At 35.7% G+C, this 25895-nt stretch overlaps 1 protein-coding gene and 1 long non-coding RNA gene across 2 annotated transcripts in view; one reads left to right on the top strand and one right to left on the bottom strand.

The window, feature by feature from the left end:
- Positions 1 to 2291, bottom strand: part of SERINC1 (serine incorporator 1) — a 42913-nt gene extending 40622 nt beyond the window's left edge. Inside the window, exon 1 of the mRNA XM_027604151.2 lies at positions 2155 to 2291. Within this exon, the coding sequence (XP_027459952.1) occupies positions 2155 to 2193 (39 nt within the window). The 5' untranslated portion in view covers positions 2194 to 2291. The remainder of the gene's footprint in view (positions 1 to 2154) is intronic.
- A 122-nt stretch (positions 2292 to 2413) lies between these two features.
- Positions 2414 to 22234, top strand: LOC113926297. The gene is made up of 4 exons (XR_003521274.2): positions 2414 to 2492; positions 5441 to 5544; positions 20692 to 20855; positions 22180 to 22234. It is a non-coding gene; the product is annotated as an uncharacterized LOC113926297 (long non-coding RNA).
- Positions 22235 to 25895: the final 3661 nt, after the last annotated feature.

The following is a 25895-nucleotide window of genomic DNA, read 5'->3' as shown; positions in this document are numbered from 1 at the left end:
ATACTTTTGAAAATTTGAGTAAGTTTTGAATTTGTCAAAACCTTTAAGTAAATAAGCATACTGACTATTAAGACTGTTGAAAAAACGGACATATATTACAAGGCAAAGTCCCCTTCAGCTGCTGACAAACTACACCAAAATCAAACAGTTCATGGAGACAGAAGTAACTAGAAGGAAAGGGTAAAATATGACTAGAACTGCATACTACAGAGTCAATTCCTAGACTGGCCACAATAATCTAGCACACAAGATCAACCTTGGCCACCTAGCCTATCTGCCAGAGATCTAATTATTGGAGGATAAGAAAATTGCCTCCTTGTTACTACCTTTCCAATATACCTTGTTATTAACGGTGACTAAAATGCAGTGTCAATTTTATCAGTTTTCTAGTCAATAAAGGTGAAATACTAAGTTGTAAGAACTTTAAAAGGAATATAATTTTCCATATTGTTCACTAAAGAGATTTTCTGATTTAAAACACATAATTATAGGGACGCCTGGGTGGCTCAGTCGGTTAAGTGTCTGCCTTCCGCTCAGGTCAGGATCCCAGGGTCCTGGGATCCAGTCCTGCATTGGGCTCCTCACTCAGCGGGGAGCCTGCTTCTCCCTCTGCCTGCTGCTCCCCCTGCTTGTGCTCTCTGACAAATAAATAAAATCTTTAAAAAATAATAAATAAAAAAACACAAACATATAAAAAAAATCCTTAACACCCTCTCCCCCCAACCATAATTATTCTTGTGGCAAAAAAGGTGTTCACCATGCTTCTGGAGAGAAAACTTGAAACATGAATCCCTCTTTTAAGTCTTTACTATATACAAAGAAGATGCCTACTTGATAAATGGACAAAATTTGACTTTACAAATCACACACTCCCCCCATCCCCCCAAAAACAAAAGCAATGTTTTAACATTTATTATTTTGTAATACATTTATTACACTATGCCTCTTTTGTATTAAACAGACTCAGGTGGATTCTCCAGTTTCTTACTGAGATTAAAAATACCTGGTTTTCATGCCCAACTACAAGAAGAGATATAATCAAGAGAATGATCTCTGTTAAGTAACAACCTTCAGGTATTATTTTATAAAATTTAACACTTACAGTTCAAACAATATCAGAACTTTCTGAAAAAAAGTGAGGTATGTAAAATAATAAAAATTCTGACTCCTGTATATAATGGAGTCATTTGGGAAATCAGACAAGCGTTAGAAGTGGAATTTAGAAATCATGGATTAAAGAAATATGATTTTAACCGAAATACCTCGCCCAAAATTACAAAGAACTTTATTAACTGTAACGTTATTATGTTGTCTATTTTGGGGGGTTATCTTAAATAAAGTTTATTTGCACCACCTGAATAAATTGTACCACTATAATGAAAAATGGTATCACTCTAACGATGCTATCTAATTAAAATGCAACCTACACCTAATTAAACATGAAATTTCAGATTACAGAAGCATACTTTTGTCAAGATACAAGATTTGTAATACCATTGAACTGACCAGCTTTTACAGATACATATATTATTACTTGAGAAATACAGTAATTTCTTCATAGCATGAAAGTCGAGGACCCAGCCACAGAGCTAATATTTATTAGTAAATATTACCACCAGGCTGTCCCAAATAGCGGGCGTTTAATTGTAGTCAGCTCGACAGAACAAAGAGGCCAACATGCCTCCAGGGATGACAGTGCTGCAGACTCCGAGGTCGCCGGCAAGAGAACGAGAAGAGAGGGGGTACTTCACGGAATGGGCCTGAAACCTCTGTAGAGACGGCCTACGCAGACAACAGGAAAACAACAACAACAAAAAGGGACTTGGAAGAATGGGGAGTAGCTTTCACGAAAGCTACTCACGAAAGACGGTTGGGGGAGGGAAACTACAGCTGTCCTGTCTTTGCTTCTCCCATCAGGGTTATCTTTCCATCTCCACTGCTCCTCGCGGCCACCGCTGTCAGCTCTTAGCAAGACTCAGGGCCCTAAAGCTGAGTTGGCGTGACCACCGGAGATAGGGAGAAAATGGGGACGGAAGGCACTCCCTGTTGGGTGGGGTACCAAGTTACCGACGCGCTGCATCCAGCCCGGCTCGGATTCCCTTCTCTTTCGCCTCCTATGCTTAGCACCCTGAAGGTCACTAAAAACCTCCTTACCCAGCTCGCCATGGAGCACAATCCCAAGACGTTCCCCATCTCGGCAACGTCGCAGGAGCAGCCGCTGGCGACAAAATGGAGACAGTACCACTCCACCCTTTCGGGCCTTATTTACTATCTGCGAGCCACTTCCGGCGCATAACCCACCCCGCCCCTCAGCTTTGCGTCACTTCCTTTGAGGCCCATGTTGGGTGGGGTGGGGGGAGGGTGTCGTGTTGAGATTGCGCGTGCGCATTGTTGGAATTTGAGGCTGGTTTCGGAGCAGAGTTCTTTAACACCCGGGCGGAAATTTCTGGCTAATGCAGGCTGAGGGTAGTTTGCCACCTTAAGGAAACGATGTGAGAAAAACTCACCATTACTTAATGTTTATTTGAATTTGGGTTTAGTAGAGGCTGAGGTGGTGGTTGATGATTTTGTCCTCGTCTATTAGAAAAATTTCTGACGGCTTTTGGAGGATTGCCTTCTTTTTCTCAATGCTCATCCGGTCATCCACTTATTTCTCTTTTTTACACTTTTGCGTCCTTTTCCCCCCACTTACATTCCCAGGTACTCCTGTAGGCCACTGACTGGGACAAGTTTATTGGGGTATTTCCATTCGTTTGGGTACTTACAGTTCTTTGTATTACTTCTTTGTTGACACGCATTTTCATTTCTTGTCCAATTAAGATGTTACAGGAAGTTTGCACTTTAAAAAATTTTAATTAGGTAAAAAATACATAGTGATTATAAAAACTTAAACATAGCATTGGTTTTATTGAACGTTATGAGCTGTTCAGGAGACATTTGGAATCCTTGCAAATTAAGTGATAATGATCATCTCCAGGGAATGCACACAAATTTCTAGTTCTTTTACAAAAATATTCTGGGAGAACAGTTTGGTGCACAGAAATAACTTAAAATAGAAATAGTCATTGTCATTAATAATAAAAGTTTTATAAAGTTTACAAAAATTAGATGGGTGAAGGTGAGGTAACACCTAGGAATCTAGAACTATGACCATTAAATGATAAGTAGCAAAAATGAAGGAATGAAATTCGGTAAAGGACAGTGGGTTTAGTTTGGACATGTTGAACTTGAAGTCTCAGAAATGTTACCCCTCAGCACGTGAAAATGCAAGCTTAAAAACCAAGAGTAATGAGATGCAAAACTAACATTGCCGTTAAGAGTTGAAGATGTCAGCCTGGAAACAAGAAACCAGTTCAAGAAGCAAAGCGTTTAACTGGAATCAAAGAATTGCAATTCAGGGTACACAGTTTTAAGTAGAATCCCAAATAGTGTACAGATTTCAGGAGGTTGACAGGATTTTCATGGGAAAAAAAAAAGAGGAAGATTGGGTAAATAGTTTTAAATAAGAGTTCGTTGGTGCTGACGAGTAGGGCTGGATTTGCACTCATTGATTGGTCAGGTGAAGTGATCACTAGGCAAAAGTTCACTTTTTCTAAACAAGAATATTCTCCTGCTTGCTGACTTCTTGAATGTTGGTTTGGCCAAGTTCAAAGTTTCGAGAAACTGGATGTGAAAACCGTTTCCCCTGAAATGGCTGCTCTGGCTCCATTTTAAAATGGTTCTACTTAAGTCATTTTAACAAAGATACACGATTGAGGTAGATATCCAAAGAGAAATGTTGTAAAATCACAAGTCCTTAATATGGATCTAAAAAACTTAATGGAAATATTATCAAGTGGGGAGAAACTATTGACTTAGTTTTTAACTTCTCACTTCGATTGTTAATGTCATTGACATACCTGTCCTTTCAAATTCTGCATTTTAAATTCTGCTTTCCATATAAGTTGTGAAAATACCTTTGGTAAGGTACTTGACTTCTCAGAATCTCAGAATCCTTGTTAGTAATATTTCAACCTTAAAGAGTTGAGAGGATTAAATAATATCACATGGTCTTATAAATTATAGCACAGTGTAAGCCTATTGTAGACAATCAATACAAGCTAGTTTCCCCCAAAATAAATTGTCTTAAAGGATGAATAAAATTTATGCATAGTTTATATTGTACAATACAAGGAGAGAAAGGATCTATGAAAAGTATGTTATGACTTTAATCCTAAAATAAAGTCTAAATGTAAACATGTTTAAATATTTTAACATATGTTCTATAAGAATAAGCCAGGAATAGATTAGGAGAAAATAACCTATAGGGGTCAGTATAAACTTAGAATTGGAAGAGGCTGTATCCTGCTTAAAGACATGCTTTTGTTAGTGAAGACAGATTTTGATTTTTTTAAATCAAAAATCAAGATACAATAAAGGTAAAACACTCTCCTAATTTATTACCTTAATATTAAGATAGTCTGTGAACAATTTTCTTTCCACACAGGTTTTTTTCCCCCCAAATGTAAACTAGTAATTCCCATGACAACAAGATATGTCTATACCAGTGAAGTAAGTGAATACAAAAGTATAAGATTTATTTCAGGCAGAACATATATAAATTTAGGGGAAAAAAGCAAATATTCACCATGTAAATAATGAAGTGGGTAGAGAATTAAAAAGTTTCTAGTGTTTAATATACTATTTTATAATCATTTAGAGTGACTACTTGAAAAAATGCTAATGGCAGTTCTAAAACATTTTGCTTCTGAAGGACAATTAGCTAAAATATGTTAACGATTTATTGACCTCACATAGGAGGTGATAAAATACAATGTTATCATATATTGAAGAACTATTAAAATCAAGCAATCATTCACCAAAAAATGTTATTATGCTGTAGAAAGGAGCCAACTATTTCTATGTAGGCATTTATCAGATTTTTGAATTCTTATTAAATATGTTATTAAGGCAATGTTTAAATCATCATTTTCCAACAGAAATATAAGGTGAGCCACATTTATAATTTACTTCAGACATTGAATCGGTTTCATCTAATTATTTTTGCATAAAAATCAAATCTGAGAGACTGTAAGAAGGGTAATTGTTAAGTTTTTATAATTATTTAGGCTAATGCTTTGACTCAGGCATGGTTAGACACTGCACCACAGTTCAGCAATCCCAAATGTTAGTCTTTAGTAAGACAGAAAAACAAAGAGTTGGCTAACACAATAACATGAAAATTATGCTTTAAAAAGGGAGCTCTCTCATACAAATGGAGTCCAGAAGATGGACTTTTCCCATTGAATCTCCATATAGATACAACCTTGGATTAAATGTCAGTAGAGGGAAACGTTTAGAGACATGCTTAAAACTGGAGTAAGGATGCCTGTGCTTAAATGCTACCTCCATCTCAAATTAGCTGTGTAATCTTGGGCAAATTTCATTTTTTGTGCTTCAGATTCCTCAACTTTAAGATGGGAGAGTAATAGTACCTTCTTCATAATGTTGCTGTGTGGATTAAATGAAAACAAGCAAAGTGCACAGAAAGGTGTCAGGCTCACGGTAAGTGCTCAGTAAATATTAGCTACTACTTCTAGATATTAGGGACTGTTCTTTTGTTTTCTTTTTCTTTAATAACTCCCCCCACCCCCATAATTTCTTAATCTTTGAAACCCTGTGTCTGTCTCTCAGTCAAATGTTTCCATCTAATTTTCTCCTCACTAGAACTGAAGGTAGAATAGGGTAAGGGCTTCAGGTCCTGCTAAGTAAACCACAAGACAAAACAGGCCCTTTTTATAATTTGTATTAACTGTTAACCTTGAAAATGAAACTTCCAGTTATTTTGTCAGCAAAAGAAGGGTTTATTCAGGAATAGCAGAGAACTGCAATCCAGGACAAGCAAGCTGCAGCAAAACCATAGCCAAGTATGGAGAAGGAAGGAAAGGAGTGTAGAGGAAAGGGGATAGTTGGGAGGGACTGTTATAAACCTAGTCCATTGGAGTAAATTGGGAGTTTGAAGTATAGTGGCTTTTCATTGGCTAGGCTGTTGCCAGGGCAAGAAGAAATCTTCCTTTCTCTGGATGGGAGAGTAAAGTAGTTTGGACATGCAAAGTCCATCTCTTCTGTTGGGTGTGCAATTGATAACTGGTGCTAGGTGTAAGAGCTCCCCCTGTTGGCCTCCCGACTTCATTCTAAACGAGGTTTTTTTTTTTTTTGGTTGCTGTTTTTTAATTTTCACCTAATTTATTAAAGTACAACTCCCATGCATTATTTTGAAAATGTTTGTTTCTTTTTTAAAATCTTACCAAATACCCCATTTCAGGAGGAGGTGAGAATGGAGGCATTTAGAACCTATCCTGGAGGCAGAGCAGTTCTAGGATTGCTTGCTTTAAGCACTTAAGTATGATAATTTTGAAAGAAAGAGAGAGAGAGAGAAAGCAAGCAAGCAAGCAAGCAAGCAAGCAAGCAAGAAAGAAAGAAAGAAAGAAAGAAATTCTCTGCACCCTCCTTATTCCTTACCAAACATCTCTTTTCCACAAGGAAGGAAAGTATTTTCCAGAAGCCCTGCCCACCTGCCATCAGATTCTTCTTCAGCATCAAGAAGAATTGTTTTAAACAATTCTTGAGAAAGGGAGTGGAGATACCATGATAGATTTACTCATCAGCATTCCCACATAGAGCCCTGAAGAACATGGCCTTGGATCAAACCTGAACAAAATTAAAGTTCTGTTACCAAGCCACCTCAAGTCTAGAAGCTGCTTCATTCTCAAGCAAACTTTTAAAATTCAGTGTATAACTTCTAAATAATAAAAATTAAAATTAAAATACCATTTTCTAAAATAAATAGAAAATGTGAATTTTTATTCACAATATTTAGAAACTTAAGTCAGTAGGATACTAAATTTTTTAAAAAGATTTTATTTATTTACTTAGAGAGCAGGGGGGAAGGAGGGAGAGGGAGAAAGAGAATCTCAAGCAGACTGCTGAGCCCAAGCACAACATAGGGCTTGATCCCAGGACCCTGAGATCATGACCTGAGCTGAAATCAAGAGTTGGATGCCTAACTGACTGAGCCACCCGGGGTGCCCCAGGATGCTATTTTTCTATAAAATAACTACCCATCTTCTTTTCTAGGAAATAAAATTCTTTTGAGAGCCAAAGCTTACTTGCTTCAATCTCATTTTCTATAGAAATGATTGCTAGGTCTGAAAGTCTTTCCTATGACACTGTACACCTTAACTAGTCGTTAATAATTTTTAATTTTGAGAAGACTCCCCTGGCAAATAATATTACATAAATATATTTGTATACTTGCATAAGTATAAATATATAGAGAAAAAACTGTAAAAGTATTTGGAACTAGTGCTAAATATAATGTAATATTTTAAGAGCAGTCACACAAAGGATATTCAGTTATTGGAAACATTTCTCTTGCATAAATTGAGTAGTATAATATATATCAACTCTGTTAAGATAGACATTTATTTTCATCAATTTGGAATTAGTTTTAACAAGGTTAGTAGGATAAGATACTTCATTAGAATATAGTAGAAAATAATTATCCAAATTGCTCATCACTAGAGTCAATAATATTTATACTACAATAAATATGTTCCTATTAATAAAACTTTGTATGCTATAAATCATGCCTCCTTAGATGAGGAACCCCTGTACGGTGGTACCTATCCTGAACAGTCGGACCTGGCAGCTCTACTCTGTAGTCAAGAACAACGGAGACAATTGGATGGATAACCAATAATATCTAATACTTAAACAATTGCAAAGTGGTTAGAAAAAAAAGAATTAAATATCTTTAGGTGAGGTAAAGATATTTAATTTCCCCTGCTTGGTGGCCTTCACAATGTCTCATGTGTTGCATTTGCTTCAAGCATGTATATTACTCTGAAGTCATTTGCATTTTTATTCCTGGTCTAAAAAATAAAGCTGAAGGTGCCACGTAGCTCATCTGCCTATGTCTCCAGTCTCCTGTCTTTCCATTTCTTCATTTTTCAATTATTTATTCTTTCTACAAATATTTTACATTTCTCAGTATGAATACATATGTCTTTTATTATTCATAATTCTATTTTAATAGTGAAGACATTTAAAGCAATAGATTTTTCCCTGAGTAATATTTTCCATTTCTCCCTTTCATTGCATTGTATAAAGATTATGATTTCCTTTAAAATTCTCTTTTTGATATGAATGTTTTCAGCAGTAATGATATTTCTTAATTTCCAAATAGACTTTTCAAATATTATTGGCTTATAAGTTTTCTGATGTTATTGGCTTATGTTATTGGTTTATTTTTTCAGTTTATGACCAAGCATCTGATTGGTTTTTCTGGATGTTATACTGACATGAAAAGGAAAAAGTATATTATCTATTAGAGGAATTTAAAGATCCATAAATCTATTAAGTTAGGGTTATTACATCTATTATTTAATTCCTTTGTCCTTATTTTTTATTTGCTAGAAAAATCCAGTTGTAAGTGGGGTCTGCTGAACCTCCCACCATAATTAAGTTTTTAAATCACTTTTTTCTTGCATTTCTCATAGTATTTACTTTGTGGTTAGTTATTTCTTTGATATGTTCAAGTTTATGGTTATATTAACTTTTTCAATTATAACTTTTTTATTACACTGAATCCTTCATTCTGCTGTGTCATACCAATAATCACCTTCTCTGATATTTATATAACTATTCCTACTTTCTTTTGATTTGCTTTAAATGATACCATTTGCTGTTTTAACTGAAGCAGTCAACATTCTTACACTTCTTCCCTCATCCTCTTGCCTCAGTTTTTGTTTCTTTGCTATTTCTAAGGCATGAGGGCATATAACATTTATGTTCTCTTCTGACCCCCTCAGCTCTATGTTTATTTTAATATTAGTTCTCTAGCAAAATATAGTCAGTGTTCACCTCCAGTATTTTGCTGTAGTTTCTTAAGTTATCTTTTGGTTAGTGAGGTTCTTCTCTGTGGATTCTCCAAGAAAGGACTCTGAAAACAAGATTCCTTGAGTTCTTCCTTGTTTTAAATTGTTTTTGCCTTTGTATTTGTATAATAGTTTGCCTAGAAATAAAACTATTGGATCACTTTCTCTCTTTGTAAGGACTTTTTTAGGTGTGTATCAATTTTTAATTAAATGTTTCTGTGGAGAAGTCTGAACTCAGTCTGATTTTTTTTCCTCTTATAGGTAACCTAATTTTTTTAACCTTCATCTCCAAAGTGTTGTTTTATTAATTGCAAGTCCAGTGACTTCATTAGGATATATCTTGGTATTGAACATTCTGAGTCAGGTTTCTCTGGAGCATGGGGAAACCTTTCATAGGAAAATTCAGATTTAATTTTTTCAAGAAAGTTGTCTTGAAATATAATTGTAAATTATTTGCTTATTTCCATTACTTTATTTTTCTTCTATAGGAACACCAATTATTTATATGTTGGCTTTCTTGCCTGCCTGCCATGCATATTATCTTCTTCCTAATCATTTTAAACTCTTTGTTTTATGTTTTCAGCTTCTACCACCTAGTGCCTTACCTCTGCTATTAACATTTCTCTCTTCCTATTATTTCCTCATTTCTTCATTGAGTTCTTTTCTCTGTCCTGGCTTTGATCTATTGCTTCACAGAAGTCAGTTTGTGTCTTTAAGATCATGGTTGACTATTTTATTTGCTGCGTTGTATTGTTTCTGGTTTATAGTCATCATCTACTATTTGTTTTTCTTCTTCCTTTTCTCATCATTCCTGATAATATTCTTATATAGATCCTATGCTTATAATATTTTAATTTCTCATCTTTAAATGATGAGTTTTGTCCTGGACTTGGTAATTAAAGGAGATTCATGTGGAGAAATGGCCAGCACCATGTTCCACCCTATCTGAAATTTTCTTTTGACCTAGGATTTTTTTTTGCGGGGGGAGAGTATGAGGGGTGTTATTTATATTTTATTTCTCCTTAGTCAATAGGAAATTATTTCTATCCCCTACCACCACACAAAAGTTTCTCTTTTATTTTTCTTCTGTTTTCTTTTTTCTTTTGCTACCACAGCTTCCCATCTACAGATATGAGCTTATTTTCATGATCCTTAGATAACCCTACCTCTGCTTTTCATACCCAAAATAGGCCCAGAAGTACATTATAACCACTGTCTACTATTGGTTTTCATGATTACAAATAAGGAATTTAGTTTTTCACATCAAAGTGTGCCCTCATCCACTGAGAAGTGGATTTTGCTGGTTCTTTTGGGGATCTACATCCAAGGGATCCTCTCTTTTCTTCCTCTTGAATGTATTCCCATCTCTTCTCCAGTAATTTTTGTCAGCCTTTTTTCAGTTTCACCTAGGATTTAGCCGTCCCCTAATTTTACTTTGAAAATGAGATTGTATTTTTGTTTTTGTTTCTCCTCATTCAATTCCTGGATGACTTCCAGGAATAGAATGAGCAAAATGTCAATTTCCACTTCCATCTTAGAACTGGAAGTCCACTGTTGTGACTTGTGTTTTATTTTATGCTTAAGTCACTCCATACTGCTTGGAGTTTACCCAACATGCTGTGAACTTTTTTATCTTCCTGTCTTTGTTTCTGTACGTATTTCTACCTGAAGTATTCCCAGCACCATTTCTCATAAAAGCTTTTATATAGCTGATACCAATTCATCAGCTAATAGTCAGGTGCAGCTCCTGCAAGAAATCTCCCTGACAGCCCCTCCTTTCCTTAGCTAATCTCTAACATTAAGTATGACGATTTATCTACTCTCTATGTGGCCTGAGCAGTTTTGCATGCCTACATATATCTTATTGTTACCTGCATTACTTGTTGTTATTCCGTTGTGCTTTTATCTCCCGACCCAAATGGCCATTTACTAGGCATGAGGTAATATCACATTGTAGTTTTAGTTTGCATTTTCCTAATGATTAGTGATGTTGAGAATTTTTAATGTACATACTAGGCTTCTTTGAGAGCAGTGACCGTTTGAGGCATTTTTGTATCCTCAGGTTAAAAAAAATGTTAGGCCTGTGATAAACAATCAATAAAGCTAGTTGAATGAATAAATACACATTTTATTTAGAAAACTCTCAAAATATGTGACCAGTAACATAACATTCCTGAGCATAAAAGAAAGCATTCATTTAGAATTTAGTTTTTAAAATGTTTATAAATAATTACATGTATAGATATAACTATAAAAATTAGGAATTCAGCTCAAGCAATATCATTTTGCATGAATAAGATTACGGTGAGTGAACCTATTCATTTCTCAGCAACATTTCCATAGCAAGTTTGCTATTCACCTGGAAATGTAATTTTTGTTGCTTCTAGTAACCCACAATCCATCTGCAATCTGTCAGCAAGTAGTGCTATTTCTGTTTTTTGCATTCTCATCAGTAATAATTATTGCAGTTGGATCTTAGCTGACAGTTCTCATTCTGCAGTGTAAGAGAAACATCCTGTTATTCTTTCTGCAATATATGACTGGTAAAGTTAGCCTTTTAGTAATATAAAAAAGTGTTACTTTCATGTAATCTAACATCAGATATCTTAATGTCAAGTTTAAGGTTATAGTATTTCACTTTTAACTCCTTTGGAAATATATCTCTGACGTTTAGCAATATAAACCTAACATATGTCTTTCTCATTTATGCATGAGCAAAACTGCATTGAACTTGGTTTTTTAATTATTCTATAAACCTTTTGGAAATAGACAGACACATGAAAAAGGGCATCATATAATATTTCTTTTTTTCTTTCTTTTTTTGTTTTGAAGAGAAGGTAGCACTAAATAGAGTATATATATTCTAAATATTAAATATAAAAGAGCACATTTTATTGTTCAACCAAATAAAAGATATAATAAAATAAGTTAAATATATACTTATTGTTAGGAATAATCAAAATTATGTTGTATGATAATTTCTAATATATTCACAGGTACTTTCTTTATTTGTGTATGGACAAATAGAAGGTAAATCTGTGGGTGTTTTATATTATGTTTGATAAAGTATACCTAGTATTTAAATAGGAGTACCAATATATATGCTAGAGAATATTTTTTTTTCATTTCTAGAAAAAGTTTTCAATGAAAAATGCGAATTCCCGGAAGTGAAACAAATGGAAAATGTTAGAAATGGAATACAGTCATCAACAATAAATAAAGGTCACTAATTTATTATGAAATTCAAGTAATCATTCAAATCTGTAATATTATAAACTTAGAAAATTCTCATCAAGGTACAAAATAAAATTTAAGGAAACTATGAGCTTTGGTAGAACCCTTCAATAGTAAAATTGCTACTACTTGGGTATCCTTCATGTATATATATTATCTTGCTTAGGCAGGAGGAAACCTAGTGATGATTAAGAATTCAGTATCTTTGGCAAATTGCTTAAACAATCTTGCCTTAGTTCTCTGATATGTGAAACTGGGATAATTATAGTAACTACTTTTTTCTAGTTTTATTGAGAAATAATTGACATACATCACTATACAAGTTTAAGGCCTACAGCATGATGGTTTGATTTACATATATTGTGAAACAATTACCATAATAAGTTCAGCTAATACCCATCATCTTATATAGGTACAATATAAAGGAAAAAAAGAAAAAAATTTTCTTTTTGGTGAGAACTCCTAGGATTTACTATCTTAACAACTTTCCTATGTATCATACAGCAGTGTTAGCTACAGTCATCATGTTGTACATTACATCCCTAGTACTTTTTTATTTTTGTAATTGGAAGTCTGTACCTTTTGACCAACTTCTTCCAATTCTTCATCCCCCAACCCTTTGCCTCTGGTAACTGCAAGTCTGATCTCATAGAAACTCATATGAGTTTGGTGTGGTGGGTTTTTTGTTTGTTTGTTTGTTTTGTTTTGTTTAGATTCCATGTAAGTAAGAATGATGTAGCTATCTTTTGAGTTAGTGTTTTCATTTCCTTTGGATATATTCCCAGAAGTAGAATTGCTGGATTATAGTTCTATTTTTTAAAATTTTTGAGGATCCTCCATACTATTTACATAGTGACTGTACCAATTTACAATCCCACTAACACGGCACAAGGGTTCCACATCCACACCAGCATTTGTTATCCCTTGTCCTTTTGATGTTGGCCATTTACTAGGCATGAGGTAATATCACATTGTGGTTTTAGTTTGCATTTTCCTAATGATTAGTGATGTTGAGAATTTTTAATGTACCTATTGGCCTTTCATATATCTTCTTTGGATAAGTGTTCAGGTCCTTTGCCCATGTTTTAATTGGATTTTGTTGTTGTTGTTGTTGTTATTGAGTTATAGGAGTTCTTTATATATTTTGGATATATGGTTTGCAAATATTTTTTCCCATTCTGTAGGTTGTCTTTTCACTTTGTTGATGGTTTTATTTGGTGTATAAAGCTTTTTAGTCTGATGTAGTTTATTTTTTGCTTTGTTGCTTGTGTTTTGGATGTCACAGCCGAAATATTACCAAGACCCATGTCAGGAAGCTTTATTCCTGTGTTTTCTTCTAGTAGTTTCATGATTTTAGGTTTTACATTTAAGTCTTTAATCCATTTCAAGTTAATTTTTGTGACTGGTGTAAGATAAGATCTAGTTTCATTGTTTTACACTGTATATCCAGTTATCCCAGCACAATTTATTGAAGAGACTATCTTTTCTCCATTGAATATTCTTGGCTTCCATGTCAAATATTAGTTGACCACATATGCTTAGGTTTTATTTCTGGGTTCTCAGTTCTGTTCCACTGATATATTTGTCTGTTTTTACAACATAACTATACTGTCCTAATTGCTATAGTTTTATAGGATAGCTTGAAATCAGGAAGTGTGACACCTCCTGCTTTGTTCTTCTTTCTCAGGATTTCTTTGGCTATTCAGGATCTTTTGTGGTTCCATATAAATTTTAAGAGTGTTTTTTTCTAATTCTGTAAAAAAAATGCCATTGGAATCTTGGAAGTTATTACATTGAATCTGTAGATGGCTTTTGGTAGAATTGACATTTTAACAATATTAATGCTTCCAATCCATGAACATGGGATAGCTTCTCATTTATTTGTGTCTTCTTCAATTTCTTTCATTAATGTCTCTTGTAGTTTTCAGAGTAGAGATCTTTCACCTCCTTGGTTAAATTTATTTCTAAGTATTTTATTGTTTTTGATGTTATTGTACATGGGATTGGTTTCTTAACTTCTTTTTCATAAAATTTGTTGTTAGTGTTTAGAACTTCTACTGAATTTTGTATGCTAATTTTGTATCTTGCAACATTACTGAATTCACTGATTAGATCTAACAGGTTTTTGATTGAGTCTTCAGGTTTTCCATATATAAAATCATGTTATCTGCAAATAGAGAAAATTTTACTTCTTCTTTCCAATTCTGATACATTTTATTTCTTTTTCATGCCTGATTGCTCTAGCTAGGACTTCTAGTACTATGTTGAAGAGGAGTGGTGAGAATGGTCACCCTTGTCTTATTCCTGATCTTAGAAGAAAAGTTTTCAACCTTTCACCATTGAGTATGAGTTTAGCTATGGGCTTGTCATATATGACCATTATTATGTTGAGGTATGTTCCCTCTATGCCTAATTTGTGAAGAGTTTTTTTTTTTATCATGAATGGATGTTAAATTTTGTCAAATGCTTTTTTGGTATCTATTGTGATAATTATATGATTCTTTTCTTCAGTTGTTTTGGAGAATTTGAGAAAGATTGGTGTTAATTTCTTGTTAAATGGTATAATTGGTCTATTCAGATTTTCTATTTCTTCCTCATTCAGTCTTTGTAAGTGATATGTGTTTCTGAGAACTTTTCCATTTTTCTTTCTTTCTTTCTTTCTTTCTTTCTTTCTTTCTTTCTTTCTTTCTTTCTTTCTTTCTTTCTTTCTTTCTTCTTTTTTTAGAGAGAGAGAGAAGAGAGTGTGGGGTGGGGACAGAGGGGAAGAGAGAGAGAGAGAGAGAGAGAGAGAGAGAGAGAGTGAATCTTAAGCAGGCTCCTCACCCAGCATAGAGCTCAGGGTGGGGCTCAATCTCATGACTCTGAGATTATGACCTAAGCAGAAATCAAGAGTTGGATGCTTAACTGACTGAGCCACCCAGGTGCCCCTCCATTTCTTTTAGATCGTCTAGTTTGTTGGTATATAGTTCATAGTAGCCTCTAATGATACTTTGTATTTCTGTGGTATCAGTTGTAATGTCTCCTTTTTCACTTATAAGTTTATTGATTTAGGTCCTTTCTTTTTTTAGCCTTGGTTAGTCTAGCTAATGGTTTCTCAATTTTATCTTTTTAAAGAACTAACCCTTAGTTTGGTTAATCTTTTCTATTGTTTTTCTGTTCTAATTTATTTCTATTCTCATCTTTATTATTTCCTTTCTTCTGCTAACTCTGGGTTCAGGTTGTTCTTTTTCTAGTTCCTTAGGGCATAGAGTTAGGTGCCTTATTTGGGATCTTTTTTGCTTCTTATTGTAGGCACTTATTTCTATGAACTTCCCTCTTAGAACTGCTTTTGCTGCATCCCATAAGTTCTGAAATGTTGGTTTTCCATTTTTGTTTGTCTCAGGAAACATTTATATTACCCCTTTAATTTCTTCTTTGATCCATTAGTTATTCATAATTTCTATGTTCATGAATTTTCCAGGTTTTCTCTTGCTGTTAATTTCTAGCTTCATGCCATTGTGGTCAGATAAGATACTTGGTATGATTTCAGTCTTCTTGAATTTGCCTGTTTTTGTGGCCTAACATATAGTCTATCCTAGAAAATGTTCCTTGTGTTCTTGAAAAAAATATGTATTCTGTTATTGTTGGACAGAATGTTCTGTATATGTCTGTTAGATCCATTTGGTCTATAATGTTGCTCTGATCTTCTGTTTTCCTTATTAATTCTCTGTCTGTATGACCTATCCATTCTTGAGAGTTGGGGATTAAAATCCTCAACTATTATTGTATTACCATTCATTTTTCCTTTTAGATCTATTAGTTTTGTTTTATATATTTAGGTGCTCCAATATTGGGAACATACATTTTTACAATTGTTATGTCTTATTATTGACCCCTTTATCATTATATAATGCCCTTCTTTATCTCTTTTTATCATACTTAGTTTAAAGTCTATTTGTCTGTTGTAAGTATAGCTAACCCTGTTTTGTTGTTGTTACCATTTGCTTGAAATGACTTTCTATCCCTTAACTTTCAGTCTGTGTGCTTTTAAAGCTAAAGTGAATCTCCTATAGACAGCATATTGTTGGATCTTGTTTTTTTTTTTTTTTAATTCACTCAGCCATTCTTTTTCTTTTTTTAAGTTTTTTTTTTTTTAATTTATTTGAGAGAGAGTGAGAACTAGAGAGAGAGGGAGAGAGCACTCACACAGGGGGAAGGAGAGAGAGAAGCAGATTCCCCGCTGAGCAGGGAGCCCGATGTGGGGCTTGATCCCAGGACCTTGGGCTCATGACCTGAGCCAAAGGCAGATGCCTAACCGACTGAGCCACCCAGGCACCCTTCAGCCATTCTTTTTTGATTAGAGAATTTAATCTATTTACATTAAAGTAATTATTGGTAGATAAGGACTTACTATTGCCATTTTATTGTTTTCTGGTTGTTTTGTAGATTCATTGTTTCTTGTTTTTTATCCTGCTGTCTTTTTTCATGTTTTGATATCTTTTGGTATCAGTAGCTTTAGCTTCTTTATCATGTTCTTTTGTGTCATTGGTAAAGGTTTTTCCCTTGTGGTTACCATGGGGCTTACATAAAACATCTCAAAATTATGACACCCTATTTTAACCTGATAACAACTTCAAAACCATCCCTAAACTTTACACTTTTGCTTCTTCTCCCCCTCACATTTTAGGCTATTGGTGTTACAATTTACATATTTTTATATTGTGTAAATAATAAGATTATTGTAGTTTTGGTTATCTTTATTTATTTATTTGGAGAGAGAGAGAGAGTACAAGTGCAAGTGGGAGGAGGGGCAGAAGGAGAGGGAGAGAGAGAAGCTTAAGCAGGCTCTGTGCTCAGTGCAGAACCTGATGTGGGGCTCAATATCACAATCCTAAGATCATGATCTGAGCCAAAATCAAAAGTCAGATGCTTAACTGAGTGAGCCATCCATGCACCCCTATGATGTTTATTTTTTAAACTAGAGTTGTAAGTGTATTATATGCCACCACTACCAAATTACAGAATCTATTTTGACTATATATTTAAGATTACCAGTGAGTTTAAGATTATCTTTTTATATTTTTATGATGTTAATTAGCATCTTTTTATTTCCACTCAAAGAACTCCCTTTAGCATTTCTTAAAAGTCAGGTCTAGTGGTAATGAGCTCCCTCGGCTTTTGTTTGTTCTGGAAAGTTTTTATCCCTACTTCATTTCTGAAAGAAAGCTTTGCCAGTTGCAGTATTCTTGCTTGATTTTTTTCTTTCAATATATTGAGAATGTCATCCTATACTCTACTAGCTTGGAATGTTTCTTTTGAGAAATCCACCTATAGTCTTGTGGGGTTTCCCTTGTATGTAACTTCTCTTTTCTCTTGCTGCTTTTAAAATTCTTTCTTGTCTTTGACTTTTGACAATTTAATTATAATGTGTCTTAATGTAACCCTATTTAGGTTCTACCTATTTGGAGTCCTTTGGGCCTCATGGATCTTGATGTTTATTTCTATCCTCAGGTTTGGGAAGTTTTTAGCCATTATTGCTTTAAATATACTTTCTGTCCCTTTCTCTTTCCCTTCTGGAATTCTCATAATGTGAATATTGTTTCTTTTCATTACGTCCTATAGGTCTCATAGACCTTCACTCTTTTTCATCCTTTTTTCTTTTTGTTCCTCTGACTGGGTAATTTCTAATGTATTATTTCCAGGTCACTGATTCATTCTTCTGCATGGTCAAGTCTGCTTTTGAAACTCTCTACTGAATTCTTCAGTTCAATTATTTTATTTTTCAACTCTAGGATTTCTAGGTTTTTTTTTTTTTTTTGATGGCTTCTGTTGCTTTGTTGAACTTCTTGTTTTGTTCATGCATTGTTTTCCTAATTTCATTTAGTTGTCTGTGTGTTCTTGTAGTTCACTAAACTTTAAGAGGATTATTTGGAATTTTTTGTCTGACAGTTCATAGATCTCTATTTCTTTAAGATCAGTTATTAGAGCTATGTTAGTTTCCTTTGATGGTTTACCTGGGTTTTTTTTGTTGTTGTTGCTTGTTTGTTTTAGTTTTTTGTGATCCTTGATTCTTTATATTGCTATCTGTGCATTTGAATAATTGGGTTCCTCTTCTAGATTTTACAGGTTTGCTTTGGCAGAGACAGTTCTTCACAAGTCAGCTTATTTGGGTTTCAGGACAGCAGGATATGTCCCAGGGCCTGTGCAGCTCTTTGTTTGGGGACCCAAATCAGGCAAGATTGTTCACGGAATTCTCTGGCCAGATGAGGCCCCTGGTTTTGCTCTGCAGATGGAGAAGGTCACATGCTATGCTCTCTGTTTAAGTGCTACTATAAGCAGAGCTGTTGAGTGGGCTACACAGCTTCCTGAATGTTTTGGTTGGGTTCCTTGGTCAGGAAGACTGAGGCTGTAGTCAGTAATGAATGGGGCTATGAATTAGTTTCTCTGCTTAGGTGCAGTGGGAGAAGGAACTTTAAAGCTGGTAAAGCTCTTTGTTGTCTTAACTCAAGATGACTCATGCCCCAAGTTCCCTGGCCAAACAGGCCCACTCTCTGCTTTGAAAACAATTGGCTCTGCCTGCATTTCTGTCAGCTCAAGCATCAGGGGGCCACACAGATTCTAGGTGTTCTCACCAGCCCTTCTGGTCAGATGTGGCGAAGAGCCACAGTGGGTGGGGCTATGTTTCAGCTCCCTTATCTGGGCAGGAAGGAGAGGGGCCACTCCAGGAAAATCTCAATTTTCTAAACAGGCTGTCTTATTGGGAAGGGCTGTGAGGCAATCTCAGCCCTTTGGATATGAATTAATCCCCCTGTCTGTGTGTAGCAGGGGGATCCTCTATGCTCAGTATTGGCTTTGCTCTGGCGGCAATCAGCTCTATCCACCCACCTCTCTGCTCAAATGCCACTCTTCCACACTACTTTCAGCTGTTCTCCCAGCCGTTTTGGCCAGATATGGCCAAGAGACCCTCTCCACAGTGGGTCGTGTGTCACTCAGCTTTTTGCCTAGGTGTGGGCAAACTAGGCTCTAGGGCCAGCAAAACTTCTTGTTTGAGGATTCAAACCAGGCATATATGCACCCCACTGAGTTCCCTGATCCGAATGTATCCCTGACTTGGTTCTGTAGATGAGCAAAACTACTGTTTGGATTAGTACTTGTGCACTGCAGGTATGAACTCAGTCTGCCAAGATCCCTATGCTGGTTGTTACAGGCCCATCCTCCCTTCTCTGTCACAGTCAAATTCTCAGTGACTGAGCCCTGCAAATTCCCCTGCTATCCCCCTGGGGAAAGATCAGAGTAGAGGCTCCCACAAAACAATCCACAATGTTGGGGGGAAGCTGGTTGTCCCCTGTGTGTTCTCTTTTCCCACTGAAAGAATTGGAGACTCAGAAGAGACATTTTCATATGGTGCTGCACTGGCCTGGTGTAGGGGCAGTGTGGTCAACATGTAGCTGCTTCTCTTACCCTTGTAATGCAGTCTGTCTTGGTCTCTGTGGTGCAAGGGGTGCATGAGTCTCACTTTCCTGTTCTAGGATTGTCTCAGTGGTATTTTGTTTTTGAATAGTTATTATTCTTGTGAGGAAATTGAGCTATGACACTGCCTTGGTGATGGCACTCCAGTATCTACTTTATAGAGCTCTTAGGATGATTAAATGACATAATACATTTAAAATGTGTAGTTGCACATAGTAAATGCTCAAAAGGTGCTATAAGTATTTTTCTATTGCTGTTGTAGCAAATTAGCACAAACCCAGTGGCCTAAAGCAACACAAAATTTATTATCTTCTGGTTTTGTGGGTCAGAAGTCCAAAATAGGTCTCTTTGGGCTAAAATCAAGGTGTTGGCAGGACTGCATTCTTCTGGAAGTTTTGGGGAGAATCCATTTCCTTGCTTTTTCTGGCTTTAGAGGCTACTCACATTCTTTGGCCTATAGATGCTTATCAGTTTGACCTCTGCTTGTGTTGTCATATCTCTTTCTTATTTTTCTGCCTCCCTTTTTATTTTATAAGGACCCTTGTGATTACACTGAGCCCACCTGGATAATCCAGGCTAATTTCCCACCTCTATATCCTTATCTTAATTATACCTGCAAAGTCCCCTTTGCTTTATAAAGTGACATATTCACAGATTCTAGAAATTAGGATGTGTCCCTCTTTGGAGGGGCCATTATTCAGCCTAGCACAGGTGCTCTGATTTTGGCAATAACTGTAGAGTTTGTCATTTTTTGATTAATGAATTTTTATTCTCCTTAATCTTTTTGTAATTGTTGTCTGTGGAAAGTAACCTAATCTTTTAAGAAAATATTTTAATATTATTATTTTTTAAAGATTTTATTTATTTGACAGAGAGAGACACAGCGAGAGAGGGAACACAAGCAGGGGGAGTGGGAGAGGGAGAAGCAGGCTCCTGGCTGAGCAGGGAGCCTGATGTGGGGCTCGATCCCAGGACCCTGGGATCATGACCAGAGCCGAAGGCAGACGCTTAATGACTGAGCCATCCAGGCGCCCCAGAAATATCAAGCTAATTTAAAGGTTCATGGCATTTAATTCATCCTCTTTTCCAGATGGTATCAGTCCTGACATAGAGAATTGGAATTAAAAGATGTGGAGAAGGCAGCAAGTCTTACAGAAAATATGATTGCTTTTAATAACAAAACCCATTAGATGCTTCCAGTCACTGAGGAGAGAAATAGAAAAACAAATTGAACTCAAAGGATAAAGTTTGATTGTAAGTATTATGTAAGTGAATAAAAAATATAACACCTCACCTGTAGTGTGATTGCAAATAATTCCATCATTACAGGCACATCTTGTTTGTCATTTTTAAAATTTGTCATTTGTTGTTCCCCAAACTACCAGAGGATTTTTAATTTCGTATTTACTTATAAGTAAAAATAAGATTTTTCTAATGCATTTGTTCCCTCTTCCATAAATGCCTGCAGCCAACAGTTAGCTGCAAATGGATTGATTTTTGAATCTTTAAGAGCTCTTCAGTGCTTCTTCAATAATACCTTCTTCTGTAGTCTCTAGTAGTGGAACAATGTCATAAATTCTTTTGACTTTCACAGCTTGATCTTGCTTTTGTATGTAAAGCCAGAATGTAGGCTTCATAAACAGAAAGTATTATAATGCTTGAGAGATTTGTGTAAGCATTATTTATGCCAGCCAATAACTATGGTTGCTTTTATATAAATATAACCAACGTTTTGTCTGAGAAAGTAGAACAGCTGACTATCTCTTTAAAAATAGGTTATTGATTCTGTATATATTTATGTTTAAATTAGTATTTCAGTTCCAGATAAGAGTTTTATTCTATATTGATGTTTAAATTTTATCTTGAAACTATACACCGAAACAGTTGGCACTTGGGTCAGAATGTTTAAGATTAGGAATCCTGACTTATTTTATAAGGTTATTGATTATGTCCTGGGGTAGAGGAGAAATATATGGAGTGCAAAATAGCCTTCAATCTGAAAGAGATTGTGTATATTGTCTCTCAGCAGTAGTAAGGTTTAGTCCTGCCCAAGGCAAGGTAATGTAGTACTCTAGAATAGATGCACTTTAAAAATCTTACAGTTTTGACATGAATTGTGGTTTTAAATTATTACCAGATTTGTTTTCTTTTTAATAATCTATCTAGGCAGTGTTTGAATTTTCAGAAGCAATTTTTTTTTGTCCGTTGATGACTCTGATATACTTATAATATATATTTACATTAAACATGAGTATCAATTTAAGAGAGCTGACACTCTTGAATGATATTCCATTTAAAAAGTAAAAGTCAACAAGAATATTTTAGTTGACTGTTTATCCACTTTCCAAGTTAGTTCATTGGTTTCATGTTCAGTTTGGAGGCACAGACATTTATTCCAGGATAGGAAAAATAATCACCTAGTTGCTACATGACTCTTAACATCATCATCATCACCATCATTAATAATAATAATAATACAAAACTTATACTGTATGCAAGCTGTTATAAGTATTTACATGTATCGACTCATTTAATCCTTATCACAACTCTATAAAGAAAATAGTATTTTATTTTGCAGATGAGAAGTCTGAAGCCTGGAGAAATCAAGTGACTTGCCTAAGGATACCCAGCTAGTAAGTGGCAGAACTTCAGGTAGCTACTAAATAACTACTTACCTGTTAATACGTACTGTATTATTATTTTGAGAATTTGATCCTACATATTTGACTCTGCTGTCATTTAGTAGTGCTCAATGGCTATATTTATGTCAGATTTATATTTATTTCATTGAAATTCAGAATTGTAAATGACCTCTACTCACAATATACATTAATACCAGGAACAGTGCATGCCCAGACTGCTGAGGATATGGTTGAGACATGTTGTGAATGTTCACTGGCTGGGATTTAAATGTGCCAGTACTTGGAGGAATTGAAAATGATTAAGAGATTATCCCTACCTTCAAGAAGTTTCCAGTCTTAAACAAGCATTTATGATGTAAAGGAAAAGATCTGGGGCCTGGGTGGCTCAGTAAGTTAAGCATCCAACTCTTGATTTCAGCTCCAGTCATGATCTCAGGGTCATGGGATAAAGCCCTGCAAAGGACTCTGCACCCAGTGGGGAGTCGTCTTCTCTCACTCTCCCCTTTTCCCCCCCACCCCCCTAAAATAAACAAATAAATCTTTAAAAAATAAAAATAGAAAGATCTACTGAATATTGCTAGGCTGAGGTAAATTTTAAATATTTAGGATTTAAACAAATGATTAAGATGAACAGTACCATGACTCACAACTTCTCTTTAACAGCCCCTGGCCCTCTGCCACACAGAACCACAACATTCTCCCTTTTATTTATTTCTCTTGAGACATTGAACTCTTTCCTATCTAGGGCCTTACCTCATGCTGGTTCTTCTCCCTGAAACACGCCTCATCCTCCTTGTAGTTTTACTACCATCATCAGCTTAGTGCCCTACACTGAGCAGGGACTTAGTTAATAAGTATTGAATGAATCAATGCATTTCCTTGTGCCTTGAATGTTTTCCACATGACATTTCTGTGGCAAACATATTCATACACTTTTTTTAAATTTACATTTAAAAAAATTAACATATAATGTATTATTTGTTTCAGGGTTACAGGTCTGTGATTCACCAGTCTTACACAATTCACAGTGCTCACCATAGCACATATGCTCCCCAATGTCCATCACCCAGCAACCCCATTCCTCCCACCCCCCACCCACTCCAGCAACCCTCAGTTTGTTTCCTGAGATTAAGTCTTGAGTCTCTTATGGGTTGTCTCCCTCTCCGGTTTCATCTTGTTTCATTTTTTCCCTCCCTTCCCCTATGATCCTCTGTCTTGTTTCTCAAATTCCTCGTATCAGTGAGATCATATGACACTTGTCTTTCTCTGATTGACTTATTTTGCTTAGCATAATACCCTCTAGTTCCATCCACGTCATTGCAAATGGCAAGATTTCATCTTTTTTGATAGCTACATAATATTCCATTATATATATATATACCACATCTTCTTTATCCATTCATCTGTTGATGGACATCTAGGCTCTTTCCATAGTTTGGCTATTGCGGACATAGGGGTGCAGGTGCCCCTTTGGATGACTACATTTGTATCTTGGGGGTAAATACCCAGTAGTGCAATTGCTGGATTGTATGGTAGCTCTATTTTCAACTTTTTGAGGAACCTCTGTACCGTTTTCCAGGGTGGATGCACCACCTTGCATTCCCACCAACAGTGTAGGAGGGTTCCCCTTTCTCCACATCCTCGCCAACATCTGTCATTTCCTGACTTGTTAATTTTAGCCATTCTGACTGGTGTGAGGTGGTATCTCATTGAGGTTTTGATTTCAATTTCCCTGATGCCGAGTGATGTTGAACACTTTTTCATGTGTCTGTTGGCCATTTGGATGTCTTCTTTGCAGAAATGTCTGTTCATGTCTTCTGCCCATTTCTTGATTGGATTATTTGTTCTTTGGATGTTGAGTTTGATAAGTTCTTTAAAGATTTTGGATACTAGCCCTTTATCTGGTATGTCACTCTGTTAGTTGTCTTTTGGTTTTGTTGACTGTTTCTTTTGCTGTATAAAAGCTTTTTATCTTGATGAAGTCCCAATAGTTCATTTTTGCCCTGGCTTCCCCTGCCTTTGGCGAGGTGTCTGGGAAGAAGTTGCTGCAACTGAGGTCGAAGAGGTTGCTGCTTGTGTTCTCTTCTAGGATTTTGATGGATTCCTGTCTCACATTGAGGTCTTTCATCCATTTTGAGTCTATTTTTATGTGTGGTGTAAGGAAATGGTCCAGTTTCATTTTTCTGCATGTGGCTGTCCAATTTCCCCAACACCATTTGTTGAAGAGACTGTCTTTTTTCCATTGGACATTCTCTCCTGCTTTGTCGAAGATGAGTTGACCATATAGTTGAGGGTCCATTTCTGGGCTCTCTATTCTGTTCCATGGATCTATGTGTCTGTTTTTGTGCCAGTACCATACTGTCTTGATGATGACAGCTTTGTACTAGAGTTTAAAGTCTGGAATTATGATACCATCAGCTTTGCTTTTCTTTTTCAACATTCCTCTGGCTATTCGGGGTCTTTTCTGGTTCCATACAAATTTTAGGATTATTTGTTCCATTTCTTTGAAAAAAGTGGATGGTATTTTGATAGGGATTGCATTAAATGTGTAGATTGCTCTAGGTAGCATAGACATTTTCACAATATTTATTCTTCCAATCCATGAGCATGGAATGTTTTCCCATTTCTTTGTGTCTTCCTCAATTTCTTTCATGAGTATTCTATAGTTTTCTGAGTACAGATTCTTTGCCTCTTTGGTTAGATTTATTCCTAGGTATCTTATGATTTTGGGTGCAATTGTAAATGGGATCGACTCCTTAATTTCTCTTTCTTTTGTCTTGGTGGTGTATAGAAATGCAACTGATTTCTGTGGATTGATTTTATATCCTGCCACTTTACTGAATTCCTGTATGAGTTCTAACAGTTTTGGGGTGGAGTCTTTTGGGTTTTCCACATAAAGTATCATATCATCTGCAAACAGTGAGAGTTTGACTTCTTTGCTGATTCAGATGCCTTTTGTTTCTTTTTGTTGTCTGATTGCTGTGGGTAGGATTTCTAATACTATGTTGAATAGCAGTGGTGATAGTGGACATCCCTGCCGTGTTCCTGACCTTAGCGGAAAAGCTCTCCATTTTTCCCCATTGAGAATGATATTTGCTGTGGGTTTTTCATAGATGGCTTTTATGATACTGAGGTATGTACCCTCTCTCCCTAAACTGTAAAGAGTTTTAATCAAGAAAGGATGCTGTACTTTGTCAAATGCTTTTTCTGCATCTATTGAGAGGATCATATGGTTCTTGTTCTTTCTTTTATTAATGTATTGTATCACATTGATTGATTTGCGGATGTTGAACCAAACTTGCAGCCCAGGAATAAATCCCACTTGGTCATAGTGAATAATCCTTTTAATATATTTTTGGATCCTGTTGGCTAGTATTTTGGTGAGAATTTTTGCATCCATGTTCATCAGGGATATTGGTCTGTAGTTCTCCTTTTTGATGGGGTCTTTTTTGGTTTTGGGATCAAGGTAATGCTGGCCTCCTAAAATGAGTTTTCAAGTTTTCCTTCCATTTCTATTTTTTGGAACAGTTTCAGAAGAATACGTATTAATTCTTCTTTAAATGTTTGGTAGAATTCCCCTGGGAAGCCATCTGGCCCTGGGCTCTTGTTTGTTGGGAGATTTTTGATGACTGCTTCAATTTCCTCAGTGGTT

The sequence above is a fragment of the Zalophus californianus genome, chromosome 7 (assembly GCF_009762305.2).
Source record: "Zalophus californianus isolate mZalCal1 chromosome 7, mZalCal1.pri.v2, whole genome shotgun sequence".
Taxonomy (NCBI): domain Eukaryota; kingdom Metazoa; phylum Chordata; class Mammalia; order Carnivora; family Otariidae; genus Zalophus; species Zalophus californianus.
Note: the sequence above shows the minus strand (reverse complement) of the source record. Positions and strands in the feature narration are given on the sequence as shown.